The sequence below is a fragment of the Aphis gossypii genome, chromosome 3 (genome assembly GCF_020184175.1).
Source record: "Aphis gossypii isolate Hap1 chromosome 3, ASM2018417v2, whole genome shotgun sequence".
Lineage (NCBI taxonomy): Eukaryota > Metazoa > Arthropoda > Insecta > Hemiptera > Aphididae > Aphis > Aphis gossypii.
Window position 1 is genome coordinate 3,234,286 of NC_065532.1, and position 23,241 is coordinate 3,257,526.

General features: G+C 25.3%; 1 protein-coding gene across 3 annotated transcripts in view; it reads left to right on the forward strand.

Annotated features, from left to right (window-relative positions):
• The window catches only part of LOC114128981 (hemicentin-2-like), a 364,378-nt gene extending 343,522 nt beyond the window's left edge, over positions 1-20,856 (forward strand). For 2 of the 3 annotated variants that reach the window (XM_050204625.1, XM_027993598.2), the window contains exon 7: positions 18,152-19,789. In XM_050204625.1, coding sequence (XP_050060582.1) covers positions 18,152-18,270 — 119 coding nt within the window. In that variant the 3' untranslated portion in view covers positions 18,271-19,789. Of the gene's footprint in view, positions 1-18,151 lie in introns of all 3 variants that reach the window. The other variant, XM_050204624.1, reaches the window with a different exon arrangement.
• The last annotated feature ends 2,385 nt before the right edge of the window (positions 20,857-23,241 follow it).

Here is a 23,241-nt window from a genome sequence, read left to right on the forward strand (position 1 = left end):
AATACTGTGCTTTATTGTCTTTGTATAATAATATAAAGTGCGCAAATTTAACTTCCGTCACTATGAAAACTTTGTGTTATGGAAAAGTATGAGAATAAATCAGTCTATAATAAAATATTTAAGATAAGAACATTATTTTGTGATCCGCTGTGGGATTTTTTCGTTATAGCGATTCTAAAATAAGATATAAATATTTAAAACGCGATTTATTTTATATGCGTATCAAATAAGTATCCAAAATGACATGGCCATTCTTGAAATTGCGATAAGTGATCATTGCTGTAATACATTATAGGAAAGTACGGTTAGTATGCAATACATGTGGCATAACCACGAAGAAAAATTATTTTACTTTCCTTTATTATGATTATATTATATGCATAAGTTATAAGTTGTCTTTATTTTATTATTATTCACAATAAAAATTTGTTTATTAAACAATTTTAAAACAGTAACTAATTCAAATTAAAAAAAAAAAAAAATGTGTAATATCATTTAGTGTTTTGATATATTAAAGTTATTTGAACGGTTACTACTGTTTTTATGATTTGCTGTTAGTTCCGTGTATATCGATAAATATAAAAAGTGCATTTATTAAACCCCTTTAAAAAAAAAGTATTATTCTGTTCAAACAAAATTATAGATCGTTAGTAATTAACCAAAATAAGATTATATAAATTCAAATAATTAAATGTTCTAAAATAACATAATATTTATTGACTATATACTATAGACCTTTGTTCACGGATCGTTTATCATTTGTAAAAACATATATTTTACTAATGAATTGCAATGGGGTATAATAGTAATTATTATAATGAACAAATAAAAAGCATATTAGGTAGTTCAGGTAAGGTTATAGACATATTATTACATTTCAATCATTATTGAGATACAAGCATAACTCAAGCATTTAACATAACATATCACAGGTTACTGTTTAGGTATCTCTATTTAGAATTACTGTATAATATAGGTAATAAGTAATTTTCATAGGGAACCAATTTTCTGTTTCATAATATAATTTGGTAATTAAACTGTTTTGAAATTGTATATTTAATGTGAATTGTAAGATTGTGTACTGTCGAGGCTTTAATGAATTTTTATTTATCTAATTTTTTTCTAAATATGTGATAAACAATTGTCTCTTATTTATTTACACACCATTTACATTATCATGAGTATGTTCTTTAGACGACTTTAATTGTACGATATTACAAATTATATTATAGTTAGGTATTCTAGTATTTATCGATTTATGGGGATTTTTTTTATATAGGTCTCTCATATATATATATATATATAATAATCCTAAAGACGAGACCAGAAAATTTGCTCCGTGACATTATAATATTTTATGCTTTTCAAACTCCTAAATCCAAATATACTTGGGTACCTACTCGCTCACTGGACACTGGTATAAATATCTTATCTCGTATAAAAAAAAAGTTATTTATTTACTAGTGACAAATAAAACCAAAGTTTATAGGTTACACATATTTAAGGGTCTTAGATTCTTTAGACATTAGCCGTCAGTGATGGCTGTGGTGGTTTATCGTGGTCGATCCAATAATCGTTCACGTTTCTCAAATGGGGCGATATCCATCTTAGTCGACAGAAAGGCCCTAACTAGTTATGAATCGTTTCCGTCGTCGCGTACTATATTATCAATAGCGTTAAACTTTTTTTTCAACGGGTTAATCGTTTGCGAATATTTCCCTTTTTACTCGGCCAGTTCAAGACCATCATTGCGGGGCGAGCGACGGTCGACGCCATGGAGGATACGTGCGCGCTCACACACGACTCCTAAACTACGCGAACCAAATCTGTTTGGCGTGTGACTGATGGGGTAGCTCCGGTGAATTTACCGAAACCCGGAAAGCATCCCCTCCTGTTGTCAAGGGGGGGATAGATGTGCGAGAGCTAAGAGAGTGTGCTCGTGAATGGATGATGGCATTGATAAATGAACGAAGCCAGTTTGTTCGAGCGAGCGCACACCCACCCGTAATACGTTCACAACGGATACCGACTATACCCGATCCCTATTTTCTAATCTCTCAAACACGGCGTATCCGCACTATACGTGTATACAAATAATAATAATAATATACGGTCGTCTTCGCATGCTGTGCGGCAGGGTGGTGGGCTGGATGCACCAGCCGAAAACCACGTTGCCTCTTCGGGACGAGGATTAACCACGGGACAAAACGTAGAACCGATCGGATTAGAACCATTCACGCAAGCGCGAGCGTGCGGCGGTGAAAAAGAGCTCTGCAAGTGTCTGGGTAGTATGCTCGTATGTGTAGAATTATCACTCGTTCGGACTTAACTCTGCGTCGCTGCGAAATAATTATCGAAGAAACTGAATACGCAAGCGCTTTCGCGTTTACGCACACACACACACACATATGCATATACAGAGCAATTCTCTAAGCAGCATACTTTGCCATATTTTCCTTTAATAATGTATTTATTCAAAGTTAGAGTTTTGGAATTTTTAATAATACTTTAGAACTAAATATTTTAAAATACTTGGATTTTTTGTGCCGTATTAACTTTTTTTCTCCAAATGATAACATCCTTTTTTTAAGAAAATATTAAATTTTGAAAATATTGATGTCAGAATACAAAAGAATATTTTTCGAGTTATTAATTAATTTAGGTTCTTGATAATAGATTTGGGAGTTAAGGTAGCTTTGAAAATTATTATTAATTAGTATCAAACTATTAAAATTTTTTATTTTAAAAATGTTGTGAGTACCCACTGTTATACTATTGTTTTACAAAACTATTATTTGGGCTGTTGTCCTTAGAACCCTAAATTAATAACTTATAAACTACTCAGTCGGAGTTTAATTTAGATAATTGAAACGATTAAATTGTGCTTAAAAATGTATATTTTACATTAAAAATGACTTATTAAATAAAAAAAGTTTGTACGCCATACGAAACTCTTTAAATGCCATACAAATTTTAAATGTATTTATAAATTCTAAAAATCAGAATTTTTAAAAATCCATTAATAAAGGTTCAATAGTAGGAGAGGTGAACATGTTTTGTGATTCACTCTGTATACATATATAATGGAATTTTCACGAAGGCATCCGTATTATGACCTTCGTAATTGATTCCGATGGATTCCCTCGAGGATTATATATACTACTTTAAGTAATAGTTTCACTTTCAATCAGATTTGAATCGAGTCTATCACCCTCGAAGCCGTCTGTTGGCCGACTTAGAACATATGTGACACCGCTGTTACTGCTACCACCACCTTAAGCACCTTTCCGCGCAAAGTTTTTGGTACAAAATGATGGATATCGAATTAAAAGTTAGTCAAGTTGAAATCGAATTCAGTCGTCTATCTCTAGCGCATGTACATTACATTATACTGTAGTCTTTTACACATTTTCCTCATTAATTGTATACTATCATTTACTAAGTTATTAAATTTTTGTAGATATATTTATATATATCTAAATATATAAACATATATACTTTTTTATTGACACAACTCAGCAGCAGAGGCCATTAGTTACTATTTAAAATTATTATATAGTACATTATTAATTTAGGAGTACAATTATATTTTGTTTATTAAATTAGTTGATTTTAAAAATTGTCGGATTTTCTTGTTTTGATTTGGCTTTGGTCCGAGGGTTGCGTTAAGAGATTCCGCAAAGTTGAGGTTTATTCGCTCTTGAACGTATAGAGGATATTCCGTTAGAATATGTTTGACGGTTAGTCGTTGGCCACAAACTTCGCAGATGGGAGGTTCGTTTTTTTACATGAGGAATCCATGAGTTAGCCTAGTATGTCCAGGACTTAATATTTATTTTTTTGTTAATGTATTGTTAGGTTATTAGTTTAATGTCAAGACTCGAAACTATTCGAGTAATTTTATAATTATTTTTAGCAACGAATAAATTTATTAATATTCGTTTAAAATTTAAATAAAACCAATTACATATTTCTAACAAATATCGTGTTTTAAACAAATTATACAAGGCCGAAAAAAGTTAATTTATATTTGTTTCCGAAACATTTTAATGCATAAAAAAAAATTCCTTATCATAAATACAATTATGTATAGTATTGGTAGTAACAATTGTTAAATAAGTACACAATATATTTAGAACATAAAGCACGGTTATTAAACTTAATTAAATATTTTTAGAATGATGTATAGGGATGTTATCGTGATAAACATTTTATATAAAGTAAATACACCGATCTCAAATAGGTGTAATTTAGGTGTTAATTAAAACTTAATATTATGATTCGTATTTTGTTTGATATTTAAAATTAGTGGAACGTCATAATATTATATTGTCTGCATTTTACTAATGTATAACATAAAAAATTGTTTGTTAAAATAAATCCATTTTAAACGACACACATATTATGATGTTTTTTTTAAATATCATTTGATTTTTATTTGAAAAAAATTCATGGAATGTTGATGTATGTCTTATATTCCTACTAAATATAATACTTCGGTGCATCAATTAATGTTGCATTTTTTATTACTTTAATACAATAAACACATTATAACTGTGATAGAATCATTTGAATAATTTATTTTAAAACATAATAATTGGTTTTTAGAATACGTCAGCTGCTGCCTTCTGCGGCTGTATTCTTTAAGCGAAATGATTTATTCTGGAGGCCATCAGCCATAGAACGCAAATAGACCTTACATGTTTACGTCTCACATATTATTACAGTACAAATATGGAATCTCTTTCCAAGGAGGTCCCATTACAGCGCTTCAGATATTAGAAACAGCGTAAGTGGCATCATAAAAGGGTCTTGCGGCATGGGAGGGATATTTTTGAAATATTAAACCGGAGTCGTATGATTAATTGTGGTAGGTCAGCTATAATAACCCGTAGCTAGTCTCCGGAAACAGTAATCCTTTTTATTAATACATGTGGCTGCGTTGATATATATAATATATATAAATACATAAATATACGTCCACACAAACATCAAAATCAATAAAGTAAAGAGGGTAGACGCCAAACTTAAAGGTCTTGTAAATATTTGATATTGTTATTGGTAAGATGCGAAGTATAAACAACAATAACCTTCTCCGATTCTATCGTTGCGCTAATTAAATGCACAGGCCACAGACCACGTTTCAATTTTCATTTTAGACGGTCAAACTGGTAAATATTCGGACCAAGCTGGATAAATATAACCTTACTAACTATACCCTATCTAGCATCATTGCCGTTATTGTTTCAACGGTCCCACAACCATGTAAACGCACATACATGAACACACATTTGACAAATTTAATTATTTCGAACGATTACACTAATTCTATAGTGCTTTACATAATACTAGAGTTAGATTAGATATTGAGACTTAACACTATAATACTCTTCTTGACAAATAGTTTTATTACATTTATTTTCTTTGCCGAGTAGGATAGCTATTGGCTGAATATGATAAGAGTTTTTGAAATTTTAAAATCAGATCTAATGCTTATTGTATCAATATTATTTTCGAGTTTCTATCGATTTTTGATTTTTAAAATGAATTTAAGTAGGGAATTGTAGGGTCAGACATGAATAACCTGACAAAATATTAATCAAGTTGATTGTTCTCATTCCTTTCACCGTCTTAGATTCACGATAGTTTGGTCTTATTCCTTTAATCTAACTACTTGTTAATATGGACTGCGGTCTAGGTAATTTGTATTGTCTGTGTGAAAAGTTAGAATCGTCATTATTATAGTCGGTTAACGGTAACCTTTACAATAACATTGTGGCAAAACGAGTCAAATCTGATAATTTCTGATAGCTGTTAGAATACTGGTGAATTAATGAAAGAACCTTAATCCAATCGACCACGTTAAATAGTTTTATCGATTTTATAAACTATAACTTTCAACTTCAATCTTGTAGTACATATATCATATAACTTTTCTAATTTAAAATATATAATATTATGCATTGTATTACTATATTACTATATTGACTCTAACCTAACCATAAGATTAGACATTTTTACGATTATATTTTTTATTTATTTTAAAATTGTGTTATAAATAAATTATTTGGTATGTCATTTCACGATTTAAAATGTTTTGCCTTTTGTAAAAAAGTTTGAATGATCTTGGTAATTCATATTTTTATTTAGCCGGTGGTATTTATACTTATATTATTAAGGTATGAGCGAGGGAAACTATCGACTTTACAAAGCCTTAGGCTTTTTATAAATGCGTCTTTTCAGAGAAAATAATATATTGCGTCAGTTAAAAATTTAAAAACGTTCATACAGCACCTTTTTAGATTAATAATTGAACATATTTTTGCTTTTATAATAAATTTAAAGAAAAAGCCGTGAAAACAGTAAAAAAAAAAATGTAAGAAATCACTGATTTCTCATGCACGTCGTATATACATATTTTTATGCTGATCTAGTTAAACTCCATCAAAATTGTATTTTTAGTGAAATTATAAGTTAACATATCTATTAAACTAGAACCAGCTCTTTAAATTAAATTTGATTGTAAATATATTTTAAAGTAATTATAGTATTAAATTAAGGTATGTTGAAATTTTAATATTAATGAAATATGTAGTAAACAAATCAATTTTCCTAATTATTTTGTATACTTATTTAAAGTTTTGAAAAACAGTCAGTTATAAAAATGTTTATTAGAATTAAGTATTTCATTCCTGGTTTTTTAAAATTACAATCTTTAAATTATTGAAAAAATATTTGATAACCAAATTGATAATACGAGTATATTATAAAACTAGAACATTATGTTTAAATCAATTATACAATATATTAAATTCAAGAGAAGTTATTTATTCTCTCATTAAGATAACAATGTACTCAAATGTATTTATTTTTTGATTATCTATTATCTCCTACAGTTTTATACAATTTAATAATAACATTATAGTGAAGAAATAAAGTTTTATTATTATATTAATTTTTTTTATAACTCTTTCATTTACATTGTCACTTAGCATTAATTTTAATTTTATTCTCATCTCCTAATGTAACATAAAACAAAACTTAAAATACAGTAAAAAAATACGGTTACACGGAAAGTTTTATTTAAATATTTATCCCGGAAAACCAAAATATTTAAATAAACAAGTTAAAAAAAAACGCCCTTTAAACGTGTTAGGTTTATATTTAACGAAAACAAAAGTAATGAAATAATGTATAATTATAGGAGAATACTAAAATAATATTAATTAAAAAAACAATTAGATTCTTAAAATACTTACTAAATCCTAATGAACTGTATTTATCTCGACTAACATCGAATAATAATAAAGTATGTTAAAAAATGTGTGTAAAAATACATTTATATGATTATTAGCTGATTTTATATTATATAATCCTTTAAGTACAGAAATAGGAAAAATAAAATAAAATAACTTAAAATTCCAACAATACCTATTGTATTAAAAAAATATTTTAAAAAGTCAATATAATATAATATTATTTCTATCAATGCTTTAAAAAAATGTCCGTTTTAAGTACTTAAAAAGTACCTACACTTTGAATTAAAAATAATTATAATAATTATATTTATTTTAACTTAAAAGTTAAATCTGTGTAAGAAGTTATTTAAAATGTATGAATTGTTATTTTTAGCGGAAATATAACATCTACAACAGCTGGTCTATAGAATTTTTTTCTTAGGTATCGATCAATAGATTCATGTATAGTCCTCATCAGTGTGTTCATGTTTTAGTTTACACTAATTTCGCGCTTTGTAGAAAACTGGTATACTAGGTTAGGTTAGCCACACTTCTAATCTGCTGCTAAGCATTAGGCATTACTTTTTGTAATCAGCTTATGTGTATTATACCCATGATCAAAACAGTCTCATTTCACAAAATCTGATGGTTTTATCCAAAAACCCAATTAACCTTTGGATCCAACCGTTTCAAAGTCTAAATGATTTTAGTGTGTTTTATTAGCAACGTATTACCATCGATGAATTCAAATTAAATTGAAATAATTATACGTTAGATCGCTATATATTTTTATTTTGGGCTACTTGCAATATTATTACCTATTGCAAGACAAACAGATCGATCTGTATGGCCTGAAAAACTATATGTGATATTAATAATAATAATATGTCAGAGAAACACGGAATATTAAATTCGATTCTTTTTATAAATATTGGAAAGCCAACGGATTTCATTAATATTTAAAAATATAGTCGTTGTATAGCACCTACATGGATTGCATATTATCCATTGTATATGATGTACATTATTTGTAAGCTGTAATACGCGTTTAACTACACCCTTTATCGAAATAAATTTCTTTTAACGTGTACCTATTTAGTTATTTAGGTATTCAATATCGCACGGCATCGTGTTACAAAAGCATAATATTGTTATTTCGAACAGCACTAAATAGATTGAATGTACGAAAGTTTTGTTACATCGAAAAACAAATCCAATTTCAAAAGTAGTTATTGTTGGATATCTGACAATCACCTTGTCATTAGATTCAGTGTTTTATACTTTTTCGAATTCTTGATAAGTATGGGAATTAAACACACATAGAAGTTCGGGGAATCGGGAATGTAATTATAAACTATTTTCAAAATTATTGTAACTTTTATAAATTAGTTATTAATATCGTTTGATTTAAAATAACTTGACATGTTCTGTATTTATTTTTATTTTGTGTCTATGTGTGTGGTGATTCAGTTAATAATTTAACATCAATAAAAATGATTTATGTATAATGTGTATTGTATATAGGTACATTAGGTACTACGTAAGTTAAGATATAGTTGTTTTATAGCACATGACTAAAAACTAAAAAGTTTATGAACATTAAATAAATTAAATAAAGTTTCATAATTCCCATTTAATTTACCATTTAGTTTTGACACACATAAAATTACACTTACAATGATGTTTGAATTTAACCTATTAATAAAGATGTTCCTTTTTTTATCATGTATTGATTAATAAACTTCTGAGATTTTATTAATAAAACGGTTTTGGTATGAAAACAAGATATGTTATTAATCATATAGGTACTAATAAAATATTTACCGTACTTTTTTTTAAGTTTGGGAACGTTGTAAAATGTGATAACATAAAATACCCGAATACAAATGCTGTGCATAATAATACATATTATAAATACCAAAAAAAATTTAATTATAAAAGTGAATAATAAATAAAAATACAGTTTATATCTGAAAATCATAATCACATTCTATGAAATATTTAAATTTTAAATTTTAATTTATTATAAAACACTCCTGTTAAAAATACATTATAGATTCATTATAATTTATAATTTTACACATATAAAAAAAAAAAACAATACTACAGGTACTTATTTAATAATATTTTCTATATAATATATTATGTATAGGTAGTGTATATTTTTAAGTATTGGCATGCCATCGGTAGTAAATGTGTTAATCTTTATTAGCAATTTTTATTATATTGATATGGAGGCAAGTAATAAAATACGGAATTTCCTAAAATTTGTAATCTAATATTGAATAAACGACAAACGATAGTCTTTTAATCAACGATCGTAATAAAATATTAGGTTATAATATTACAATTATGATTACCAATGACTAATTAAATGTAGTCATATTATGTTATCAGTACCTACCCAATATTCAGATATAAATATCTTATTATCTAAGGTATTCTAACTGTGTTTCGTGGAGAGCGTTTGTTAGGAGGCTGTTTGTAGCACAATTACTTCAATTGTTATTATGGATGTTATGTCGTTCAAATAATGAAAACAAGTATTATTAGGAATATTGCGATAATGATGTTATCGGTGACACGTGCTCGAAAATTTATATTTAATACATTACATTAATATATTATAAACACATAAATAATATACTTACTTTTATAAAAACATCATATCATTTTTTCATTAATAATGTAAAACTCATGGATATGTCTTAAAGAGTTAAAGGAACGCTTGATGTAAAAGTCTGAATATCTCTGTTATAATTATTATATTGTTTAATAATGAGTTTATGCGTCGCACCTATAGGCACGTTCAGTGACCTAAACTATCACGTTATTACTTTTTGTCGTGAAAAAAGCGGTGAAGTAGTTTAAACGAATAATGGTAACAACAGTCACCTTATTTTTACTCCTCATTTTGTTCGTAAAATATTTCACTCGAGGGAATAACCAAGCACAAATCACTCCCACGAGGCTTCTGGAATCATATTAGTTTTTGTTTGGTAAAAATCAGATGAGTAGTTTAAGCGAATTTCGGGAACGTAAAATTGCTTGACAAACACATTGCATTACTACTTCAAGCAGTTGGATAAAACAAATAAAATACTACGAAACTATAATATAATATTCTGAAATATTGAGTAGGCATTTCGTATAAAATAATAAATGTAACAAATAACAATAATAATAATAAAAACAAACACACGTAGTATTATCGGGTCTCTTGGGGATATGACATTTACAACTACTCTTAAATTGCGACGTAGATTTTAGATTCTGAACACAGCGACGAATGTATTGCTTTTACAGTGGGGGATTTTATTACTATTTATAATGTTTTGGGTTTAAAAAATAATATATAAACTATAAATTATTAACTGAGGGAGGTTCCAGATTCCTGTTAGAAAATCAAATGTTGTTTGCTATATAGGGAGAGTCAAAATTAAAAAAAAAATTCAAGTAATTTTCAATATAACCAACAAAAATTACCTACAGAAAAACCGAAAAATTGATGGTAAACTAGTTATTAATAACATTTTTATTTGAAAAAATTAAAAAATTAACTTTTAATTTAGTTTACCAGTAAACAAGTTTTTAATACTGAATACAAGATTCCTTATAAGTTTTTAAATTTAATAATATTAAAATATACCTATACATGGTCACAATTTTTTTTAAAAAACTTAAATGTAAATTCATCAAAATCACGAAAATGTTTACACTATTTTGTTGTTATAAATGTATGTAATAGACAAAGATTATAATTTAGTTCACGGTTCTTCGTAAATAATTTTAACGAAAAATTATAAGATATTGAAAATGCATAAGTACAATTTTTTCAATAAATATTTGCAGAGTAAATTATTGATGAAAATAGATATTTAAATGTAAAAAAACAATCTTCTCTTTAACAATGTTAGATTTTTTTTTTTGTAATTGAAACGTTTTACCTTTAAGTGTATTATGATATACTTATTTTCTAAACTCGATGAAATTTCAAAATTATTTGTACTAGTTTTAACTTTTAAGTAATTTTATATCACTATCCTGTAATCACACAATTCTAAACTATGTTAAAATACAGACTTTGGTCTTTAAGTTAAGAATAAACATAATAAAAGCATAATATTTTATTGCAATAATAAATTATTCTATAAATTATGTGATTTTTATATTTTTATATGTAGTTCAAATATCGTATTAGGTACTTAATAATACATTATAAAATAATTTTAAAAATATAGGATGATATACCGTTTCTGCTTAAAATCGTTTTTTGAATGAAAGTATTTATCATTGAATTAAAATTTAACACGTCCATTTCAGTGACCTACTCAATAATGAAAGAAATTCAAAACTTACTAAATATAGAAATGCGACTTCATCGGGGTTTTTTTAAAATCATTTGAGTCGTATTGCATTGCTCTTTGAATACCGTTTATTCGATTAAATTCTATATTTTATACAACGTGTGCACCTGTATTCACAACTTTTTTCTACTGTTATTCATTTTCTAAAAATAAATTATTGAAAAATATACAGGTATAGTTATTTTTACTCCTGTAAATAAAAATTTACTGTAACGAAATATTTATTTTATGAAAAAATACGCCTTGTATAATTTCTAGCGTCTGTTATAAATTATTTCATGGTATAGCATCTAATTATTTCTGCCACGTGTTTATTATTTGTATTACATGTGAAGTTTAACATTATTTATTAAATTTTTATTTTTTTTAATTTGTAGCAGTTTTAAATCGTTAATGTAGGAACTAATCGATTTACCTACGCATATAGCAATATAAAATATAAATAATGTATGTAATTATATAATATTACATTTATAAAAATACATACGTACTTATATATATATATTATATATATATATATGTATTTTTTTTTTAAATTAAAAATATAAAATTTACATACAAAATAAAGGGTTTTTTATTATTATCATTGTAATTTGGTATTTTTTTGCTTTTTCAATCACTGGTATTTGAGTTATTTACATAAAATATGCTAAGCGCATTAATAATCATTTAATATTTTATACTTATATATAAAATGTAATACAATATGCTACAAATTCCATTATAACAAAGCTAAGAATAATTTGCTGTAAGTTTTAAAGTTGCCATTGTAATAATGAATGTGTATGTAGTATTATTATGTATACTGTTTCTACTACATTAGTTATGATATTGCTTTATCTAAACCATTTAAATAAATAAATTGTTGTCACGTAGATTAACATTATATACATTTGTTCCATAGTACAAGGAAATTAATATAATACCCATTGTGATCGTATTGACTTGTTATGAAACACATAATTAAAAAAGTTAACACTTATCAATAATAAATTCAATGTTCAATGAAAATTAATATAATGCGAATGTTATGTAAAAAATAAATAAATAAAAAAGTTTAATTTGGTCGATTAGCATTAAACAGCCATTGATTTATACAATTTGTTTTAAACGATTCCTTGTTTATTTTGGAAGAACGGTATACAATCGCATCATAAACAACGATCGTTTGTCGGTGATTTATATTAAATTAATAACTGACTAAGTTCGATATACCAACAGTATCTTCGAATAGGTAGAATGTTCGAGGGCAACGTATTCAGAAAGTAATCTGAAAAAAAGTTTTCTCGCCATCGCGCAATCATTACGTTGCGAAATGTGAATTCGAATACAATAATATTTATTGTAAACTCTGCAAAATATTAATATTGACAATCGCTTACATTTCTCGAAAGTAATTTTAGAACTTTGATAACCGATACTAAAATCGTTTTCACTCGAAGTAAAGTTATATTTATATACTGCAGTTTTTCGAGAAAGGCTGTGGTATCTTTAAACGGATGGAGTGGTAAATATACACTGTATTAAAATTGCGTACTATGTGTATAAATTATAATATACTATGGGTATTGGGTACACTGATACTTGCTGTAAGTTTTAACGTATATAATTCAAAAGTGAATACTAAAAGAGCTCAAATAGACCTATTTTCCAGTTAAATATTATTTATTGGATTCTTAGTAGACGCTTTGTAAATTTGTTCTATTGAGTCAACAGTTAGTTTTTGTACTTAACCCCACAATCCATATTATCCATTTGAAATATTATCAGTTTATATCATTCAAGTTATTTTAGTAACTAGAAAGTAATCCAGATTTTTGATTTTTTTCTATTACAGAAGTATCTAAGTATCTACATTTTAGATTCTTATCAACTGTCATTCATACTATGATATCGTGTATATATAGTTTATTGCATAGTACTTAATTTAAAAACTATATAATCCCCTATGATTTGACCAAATATTTTCCTTTATGTTTATAATATATCAGTATAAATAGTTACTCATTTAAAATCAATAGTAACACAAACCTAGAAAGTAGATATGATATTTTATTTTCAACCAAAAAATAATATGTGTTAGGTATGTACCAATAGTTACAAAAATCAACCATGAAGTAAATCAGCAGTCTTCGAATCTCTAGGGATTTGAAAATTACTTACAGGTCGCATGCATTGAATAAATTTTAATTTGCGCATAATTTCCCAAAAAGTTTTTCTTTGGACGCACTTTTTCCTCCGGGTGTAAAAATGACTAGATTTTAGTTATATTTTTTAATGATAATAGTTAAAAAATATAAGAATACTAAGATAACAATTATTATATTTTATTTACTTTAAAAGTGAAAAATATTGGATTTTAAAATAAAAAGTTCAATTTTATTATGGGCTATAGTTAACCATTGCCTGTGGCCCTACAGTGGGAATCCCATTTTAAATGTTTGCATCGGATAACTGATCAAAAAAATAAAAATAATAATAACAATCGTTAAGATAATATTATATAAATTATTATTCATATATTTTAATAACAATTATAATATCATAGTATATACTTTAATATACTAATAACAGTAGTTGTAACAATTTAATTTTATATTATATATTCGTTGAGTCGCCACTGTTTGGATTAATAGAACAGGCGTTATTTATCCGTAAGTGTAAGAGGTGGTGTATATCTACCTATGTAATAAAATACAACTACGTCGGCATTGTCTCAGGTGAAAGTTATCGAGGATCGAACATTATAAATATATCTTGAATGTGTTTAGGTTAAACCATCCCATGAGACTAGAACACTAGGATGGCAAGTCACATTCATCTCACTAAAAAGTATCTTGTTTTTTTTTTTATATATACATTTTTTTAATATCGACAAAATTCTCATTACTCTATTTCACTTAGTGCCCAAACACTGAGTTTATTTTATTTATTTTTGAATTATATTACATTTAAAAATAATACAACAACTCATATTTTAGTATTTAACATAATTGTAATATAATAATAATAATCATAATAATTTTACTATACTGTTGTACACGCATTGCGCGTCAACTTATTACTCGACATTTTCATGTTGTTGTCTACTGTCATATTATTATGTGTGATTAATACAAAATACAAATAGATTATAGGTATACCATACAAGTTCATTAAATTTTGAGTGATCGCTTATGCAGTCTGATAAATCTCTTAATTTAATGAATGGGCTATAATGTTATTTGTTGTATTTATTATATTATTATTTATACATATTTTGTTTGGATGGGTGATCATCAAACAATTTTTTTAACTATGTAGAATATCTACTTTTTTTCAAATGATTTTTATCAATATTTATGTTCATTTTTGATTTTAACACCCAATTAAACAAATTTTTGAGAATACAATCGTTTAAAAATATATTTAAAATTTTTCCGATGATTAATATTATTTAAAACAATTTTATTTAATAATGAACTTGTTCGATAAATAAGACTGAATGTAAATTACATATTATATATATATATTTTTTGCTTTTAAAAGGGTAGGTATCTTAAAAGACTGATTTTAAATTTGAATATCGATTAAAACTATTTAATTTTAAAATGTAGATGTAGAATAAAAATTGTTAGGTGTCTATTTAAATTCAAATTTCAGATATAATATTTATTTTAAATGGGTCATCACTGACTTTTTTTAAAAGGTAATTACGATCTTTGAAGTTATTTATAAATATTACACAGATTTACATTTGTATTCGTATTTTATTTGCATATGACGTGATATTAAGGCTATTATTATTAACAAGCTGTCACCCATGTTTTCCATCTCCGTGGTCCGTTGATAGTTTTTTGAAAATTGTGGGGCTGTTCCTTTGTCTTATAGTTATTTCGATCATAAAATGCTATAAAGTGTATATACCTTTTACCTTCGAAAAAAAATAATAATTTAAGGTGTTTATAAATTCTCATAAATGTATTTATAGATAGTAAAAAAAATGTTTTTCGTCGTTGAATAAATGATAATACTGATGATTATTAAACAAGAATATTGGGCACGGCATTTTGTGAGTCCTCATACAGTCATACAGCCAATCAGCGTGCTACAGATTTACTAATACGTTTCTATTGGTTATTATTATTGGACACGTTTAATCTATCTTAATAATTCGAGTCTCAAGATCAAGTACTTCAGTCGTAGTTAGAACGCAGTGATTTATACTTCGAACCCCGCAGGACCGTTTAAAGCACCGAGTAGTTATCATACGTCGACAATAATAATTGATTCATCGTCAATTCTATCTACACATTCTGAGGTATGTCGTTGGCGATTAAAATAATCATTTTAATATAATATACATAAATGTCGAGATTAAAATTTTTCGTGTTCACGTCAAATAGTGTGATTGGATAAAAATAAAATATTTCTGTAAAAATCTGAAAATATTGGACACGTTCCCTAAAAAAAGTGGAACTAAAACCTCCAGCAAAATGTCAGATATAACATTTAAAAATTGGTAACCATATTATGTTGAACTGTGTGGATTTGTATGCATGACAAAAAAATCGGTTAGGTACTTGCTTTTATAGTATAGATTATTTTTTTGTGTACATTTTAATTTGTTTTTTAATATTTAAATGTTAGTGTTATAGAAAAAAAAATTGATTTAAGTATTAATAAACTTATTCAAATTTATTATTTTAAAATATTTTGTATCTCAAGATAGTGATTCATAGTATATATTGATTATTAACATATTATATTAAAATAATTTTTAAAAATTTCTCATACCTGTGGCTATTGTATACTTTTTTGATAAAACACAATAAATCAGACAATATTTGCCATTAGGGTTGGTAAAAACATTTATTTTGAAAGTGATTTTCACATAACTATATATTTTTAAGTTTTTTAGGCATTAGAAAATAATAATATTTTATTTAAAAAAATGTAAATAATATTTATATTTCATTATATATAAGTATATGATTGAAATGTTATGAATAATTATTACCCAGAATTAAGTATCCATTCTGTAGATAGTTAATTATCGGTAGAAAATATAAATATCTTAAATCCTTTTTTGTTATTGTGAATTTTATTCAGATAAAATAAGAAAAATTATCATCCAACATTTTTTTACGTATTAAATAAAAATGTTGAAATGTATAATAATGTACTTTAACTATCTATATATTACGACAAAAAATATGAATAATAATTGATGAAGTTAGTATACTATTGATGTAAAAAAGAATTATGCTAAAATAAAAATTATTATATATGATTTGATACATTTTACATAGATATTATAAAGTAATTATATTGATTAATTTGTCGTTGTTGATTATGCACAATAACTATTAGTATGTAAAATTACTACACTGTTTTCCCCTACGTGACAAATTTTTCACAGAGTGCCATCTATTAATCACCTCCCAAGATCATAGGTTATATATTATATAATACATTGTTTCTCAATTCGATATTATATATTATATTATATTATTATTTATACATAATATTTTGAATAATATATACTCATTACTAGTAGGTACACCATACTTATAACTTATAACTAGTAAGATACCATTAAATTGGATCAGACGACAGTGTTGTATCCATAATGCCTATCTTGGACGCCGTGTTACAATATATTTTATATCATTAAAATACGTAACCGTAATAAATGTTTAAACATTAATAATACTCTTTAGATATGAGCAATATTTTGTAAATAAATATAATAAAACTGACTGTTATATTTAAAAAAATATATGAGATATATTATTATTTTTTTTTTTATAAGTGAGTTATGCATTATATAATATAATTATTATATATTAAATTGTAAATGAAATATCAATAAAATATAGCATATTAGTTTGATTTATGGTGAAATTTTAATACCACATTCAATAATTATAAATTATAATAGTAAAAATATTAAATTACCAAAATGCTGTAGGTATGTGATCTAATTTTAAAATGTTGATTTTAAAATTTAACACTTATCCAATTTTCATTACTTATACATAGTTATTTAGTACATATAATAAAGTTTATAATATTAATATTAGAATATAGTATATTTTCTGGTCGTAAAATTCAATATAACTCGACTTTAACCGCTATATATATATAGGATAGAATCAGTCATTGCAACTATCGTTCCTGCCGTTAAATTATAAACCATGTATCTACGTTACGAATGTCCAAACCCGCGACATCATTGAATAACTTGAATAGCTAGGGACACAACATAGATGCATTACGTGCTCACATCATTTTAATATTTTAATTATATAAATATATTATGATATCATGCGACTTGACCGAATGACGTCAGAACAGTATAATATTACAGCAACGAACTCATTTAGAACTGATCATTTCGTTTCGTTTTCCAGCGGAGGTCGGTGTGCATATTATTATTAAATTATTATGCATACATTATATACCCGAATTTAGTTAAATAAAGTAAAATATAAATTGTGTATTTGTGTAGTATTTGAACAATCGCCCACGTTTTAACGGTGGACGCATTTCGTGTTGTTTCAGGTGAGAACCCGGCGGCAATGCAACACGGACACGGACGGAGTCTGAACATGCTTAGCTGTCCGTCCATATGGATACTCATACCATCTTTAGTGATGTTCATCAACTTAAATACAAACTGAGAGGACAATATTATCGATGTGCGTCTGCAGTGAGAGCGTGCATAACGATAAACGCTACGCCTATAAAGTAACTTTATTATTGTAGGAGAAAAAAAATATTAATAATAATAACGATGACAGATTAAGTGTGAAATAAATAAACACTGTAAATACATTTTTGATTACGGACGTAGCTTTTAATAATTTCCAAAACACTGTTATTTGATATTAAATAATAATATTACGTCATTTCACACTACACCATGGTGTTTTATAATTTCATTAATATGTCTGTCGATACCTTTATAATATACCAGTTAAACGATTTACGATGATTCGATAATAATACAATATATTATTATAATAAGATAAAAATATTATGTAATCTGTTACAAATTTTATCCGTGTTAGTTTTTATTATGTTTTAAATGGTGTATACGATTCGTATAAAGAAAAATGTATATATTGATGATATTTTATTTGATGTTTTCCATGATATATTGATATTATGTAAATTCATACATTCACAATTTTTGCTTGTACATTTTAGTTTTAAAAATATAATGATGTAGAAATGTCGAGGAAATGTTTGTTGGACATATTATTACACACGTTAAAGATATAAAATAAATGACAAATAAGGTCATTTCAATCATGTGTTTATTGTATTGTACATTTTAATATTAAGAACAATGTTAAGTTTATACATCTAATATTATATTATATTGTGTATGTATGCACTAATTTAATCATCAATGTATCCAATTCCCTAAAAATTGTTTTAATTTGTGTAAATAAACATTTATCAAGTATTACGAAGAAGTAATTTGTTCCGATGTCTGAAAACAACTTTTTTTTGCCGAATTTTTTAACAAATTATACGAAGTGGATTAGATTTTTATAAAAAAAAAAAACACAATAACGCGTTTTAAATATTATATAACATTTAACCACTAAAATAAACCTGTAAATAAAAAATTTACATTTAATGCGAACGCAAACAGCCATTTTAAAGCCGATATGTCTCGAAAATGTGTAAGTAATGTTAAGTTAGTTAATTGATATTATCATGGTTGAATGAGTCACCAGAGTCCATGTTTTGTTTGCCATAGTTCAATGTTTGCAAAACTTTACTATTCACTGAAATATTAAACTTAGTAGCCCTTGATGAAATAAAACAATACACTTCATTGAACTATTTGTGAAACATTAAAGGAAAATGCAAATACGTCTCAAATTTTCAGGCTTTTGAGAATTCTTTTTGATATTAGTTTTTGTACATAAAGGAAATGCACAGGAATACATTATTTTTCTCTTTAAACAATGTGTTCGTATGTTTATTCCAAAAAGAGCAAATAAGCTTTTGGTTTTACAACGTCGTCATTTTTTCTCATATTTTTTTTCACAAATATTCTTAAGCAGTAAACTTTATCAAATTCTGTCATGTAGAATATACAGTTCATTGGAAATCGAATGTAGTTTGTGCTTTAAAAACTACGAAATTATTGAACACAAGTTTAGTTTTTTTTTTTTTTAATAATCAATTATACAAATAAAACGAATCTTAATCTTCAGCATTAACGATTATCAATAAATTCTAAAAATAAATATGTATTGAAAATCACAAATTCAGAATTTAACGACAAATATTGATAACACTTTTATTATATACATTAGTACTATTATAATAAGATGTTTTGTACTTAAAATGAAACAATTTCCTAATATACCTTACCAAAAAATATAAGTTAAAATTTAAAATAATCAAATTGTACGATGATATAAATCCATATACATGTTTACTTTTATTTTTAAATACCAAAATAAGCAAAGCAATTTGTGATGATTCAAATGTTTCTAAAATTGTGAGCAATAGATGAATCGTTAAGTTTATTATTTTAATAAAAGTACTCAATTTTTAAATATAGCACTGTTCATGTTTGCATGTTTGTAGGGGAGCAGCTTATTCGATTCTAATGTACCTACCCATTTTTTTTTCAATTATTATTTTAAGTTCAAGAAAAATTTTTTTAAATTTTTTTTTTTATATTTATAAATTGTATACATTGTCAATAAAAAAAATGTATTATTATCTGCACAGGTTATTATATCTTCGATTTATCAATAATGTAAAAATGATATTTAATATATATATATACCACCTTCGTAAGCTAAAATTGATTTAAAAGTATTTTATTTAAATGTTTTTGAATAGAATATTTATTTACAATACTTATTATATGCGTGTATAATATAAATAAATAATAATATTAAAGCACCTATCTTCCGTGTAAAACAATAAAATATTAACTAAACTTAGATAAAATTATTTATAATACTTCGATGTGATTATGTTTTAGACAATATTTATTATTTATATATTTTTAGCATGTCATAATATATTTCACTGTTTTTTTTTTATACTTAATACCTTAATAAAAAATATTATATTTAATCAAATGTACATCCATATTTAAATACACATGCAGTTACCTTTAAATAAATGTATTATTAATGTATAGATACATAATGGATATGTCTATTCTGTGAAACAAGTTTTTGTGAATTTTGAATTGTAAATATATAATAAAAAACTGATACTTGTAAGTTTATCTTTTTATTTTACACTTTAAATATATAACATGGAAAAGTCCAAACGGTGTATCATTATTTTATAGATCATCATTTATATTGCGTGAAATTAGTTTTATCAAAAACGAAAATAAGTGAATTCTAAAACAGATATTATAGCAAGTTGGTATGTATTATATAATTTGCATTTATGTTTTAAGAATTAATATGATTTATTTACTTTCATCTATTAGGTGTATTGACCGTGGAATATTTTATCGTATTAAGGTATTTTTCTGTAACTTCAATCGTTCAATCGTCTATCTTATTCCATGGATTAAAGGTAAACAAAATCTTGATTGAGTATCATTTTTATATTATTCTGTTGGTACAATTTCTTGTGAATGGCTAGAATAAGTATAAAAGTAATTACTAAATTGAGAGAAGGCTCAATGATAGTTCTATCTCATTTTAAAGACCAATTTTAGGGATACCTCAAAATCTGTTGGTGATATTATATAAATTTGTTAAATTCTAAATGTTCCGGTCTTAAATAATTTTATTATAACATCATTGGCTAAAAATTTTTCGTTGCCAACAGCGTTTTTCATGAATTGAATCTTTTTTTTTTTTCAAGAACCTAATACTGAGAAAATAAAAGCTTTATTTTAAAAAAAATATTTAACCTCAGTTAGGTAAACACATTCATAATAGTATTTATAACAACTCGATCACTTATTTGAGTTGTGTAATTATTAATTATAAAACGATTAAAATTCTATATGCATAACAAAACTTTTACAAAATAATAATATTTATATATAAATTTATATTTATTTAAATATTATTATATAACATTATACTATCGGCTATCACCTAATGAAACTATCTGCCCATCATAACATTGATATGTATACCTACTTTAATGAATAAATTAATTTTAAAAGTTGAAACTAACATTAAATTTTTTTTTTTAGTATAAATAACTATGCAAATTATATATTTTTTTCTTATAAAAAAAACATGTTGGTGCCAAAAAATGAACAAAATTGTATCAGATAATTGAAATTTAATATAACAATTTAGTTAAAAATAATATTATATACTATTGTATATGCGTGTGTTTCAAAAAGTTTGCCACTGGCATGTATGAAACTAATAATATTGTGGATAATTATTAAAAAAAAAATTATTTATTATTTAAATTGTAGATAAATGATAATCAATGTTTTTTTTTTTTTTAAAAAAAAAAGATTAACTTCAGAAAGTAATAATTTCTTTAGGATTATTTTACAAAAAAAATATTTTAAATTATATAGATTGAAAATATAAAAATAATATTTACTCTAACGAGTCAAACGTAACGTGCAAATTTTAAAAAAAAATGGATCAATAGTATTAAAATTATTATGATAAAATAAATAAGTTCCTACATTTTACTAAATGAAAATAAAAACACTTAGTTTTTCTTTAAAACAATAAATGTTCAACATGTACCTACTATTAAACCTAATCAGATCATAATATGGAATTATCCAAATGCTTCATCACTAGGTAATTCGTATAAATTAAAACACATTTTTTTTTTTTTTTGAAAATAAAATATATTATTAAAAATACTTAAACTAAAAAAATTTGACTCATCATGATTCATGTAGATAAATATTTCATTAATGTATTTTTTTTTGCAAAACATATAATTGATTATTGGTTATCTAAATTATTTAAATTGTGATCTCACTCGACGCCATAACTGCTAGTTATTAAGAAGTCAATTGTTCTGACGATTTAATTTACTGTCACTTTACAACGATTTTACAATTTTTACCTATGTAGATCTATGGGTAACCATACTCCATTATAGCATAAATCATAAAAAGGTATGCATTAGATAGGTACAAAATACATTTTTTAAAGATTTATTTCTAGGAAGAAATATTTAAAAAAATAATTTTAGTTGTTGTATTGTATATTCATAAAAATGTAATTATCTGTTTAAATAAATTAAAGGTATATTCTGTTTTGTGATTTTCTAGGTATGTGTGCTTCAAATATCACATAATTAAATATTTGAAAACTAAGAGAAAAGTTTTTCGTTCGATCATTTTCAAACTATGTAACGTAACGTAACACATTACCTATATTAATAATGAAAACAAAATGACAATTCTATGACATACATATATGTATACGATGGGATAAAAGTTTTTAGTAGTTTACTCAACGTGGTCAATACAAATGTGGATTTTATAGTACCATAAAATGTATTTAAAGTTAAAACTACAGAACTATAATATACAAAATGGGTGGTGTTATTAGACTATCTATTTCGTTAAAGGTAATATGCGTCACGAAAAGTAAAAATGTCTTTGTATACAATATAATATAGACATTGAACAAAACATTTAAAACTATAACATT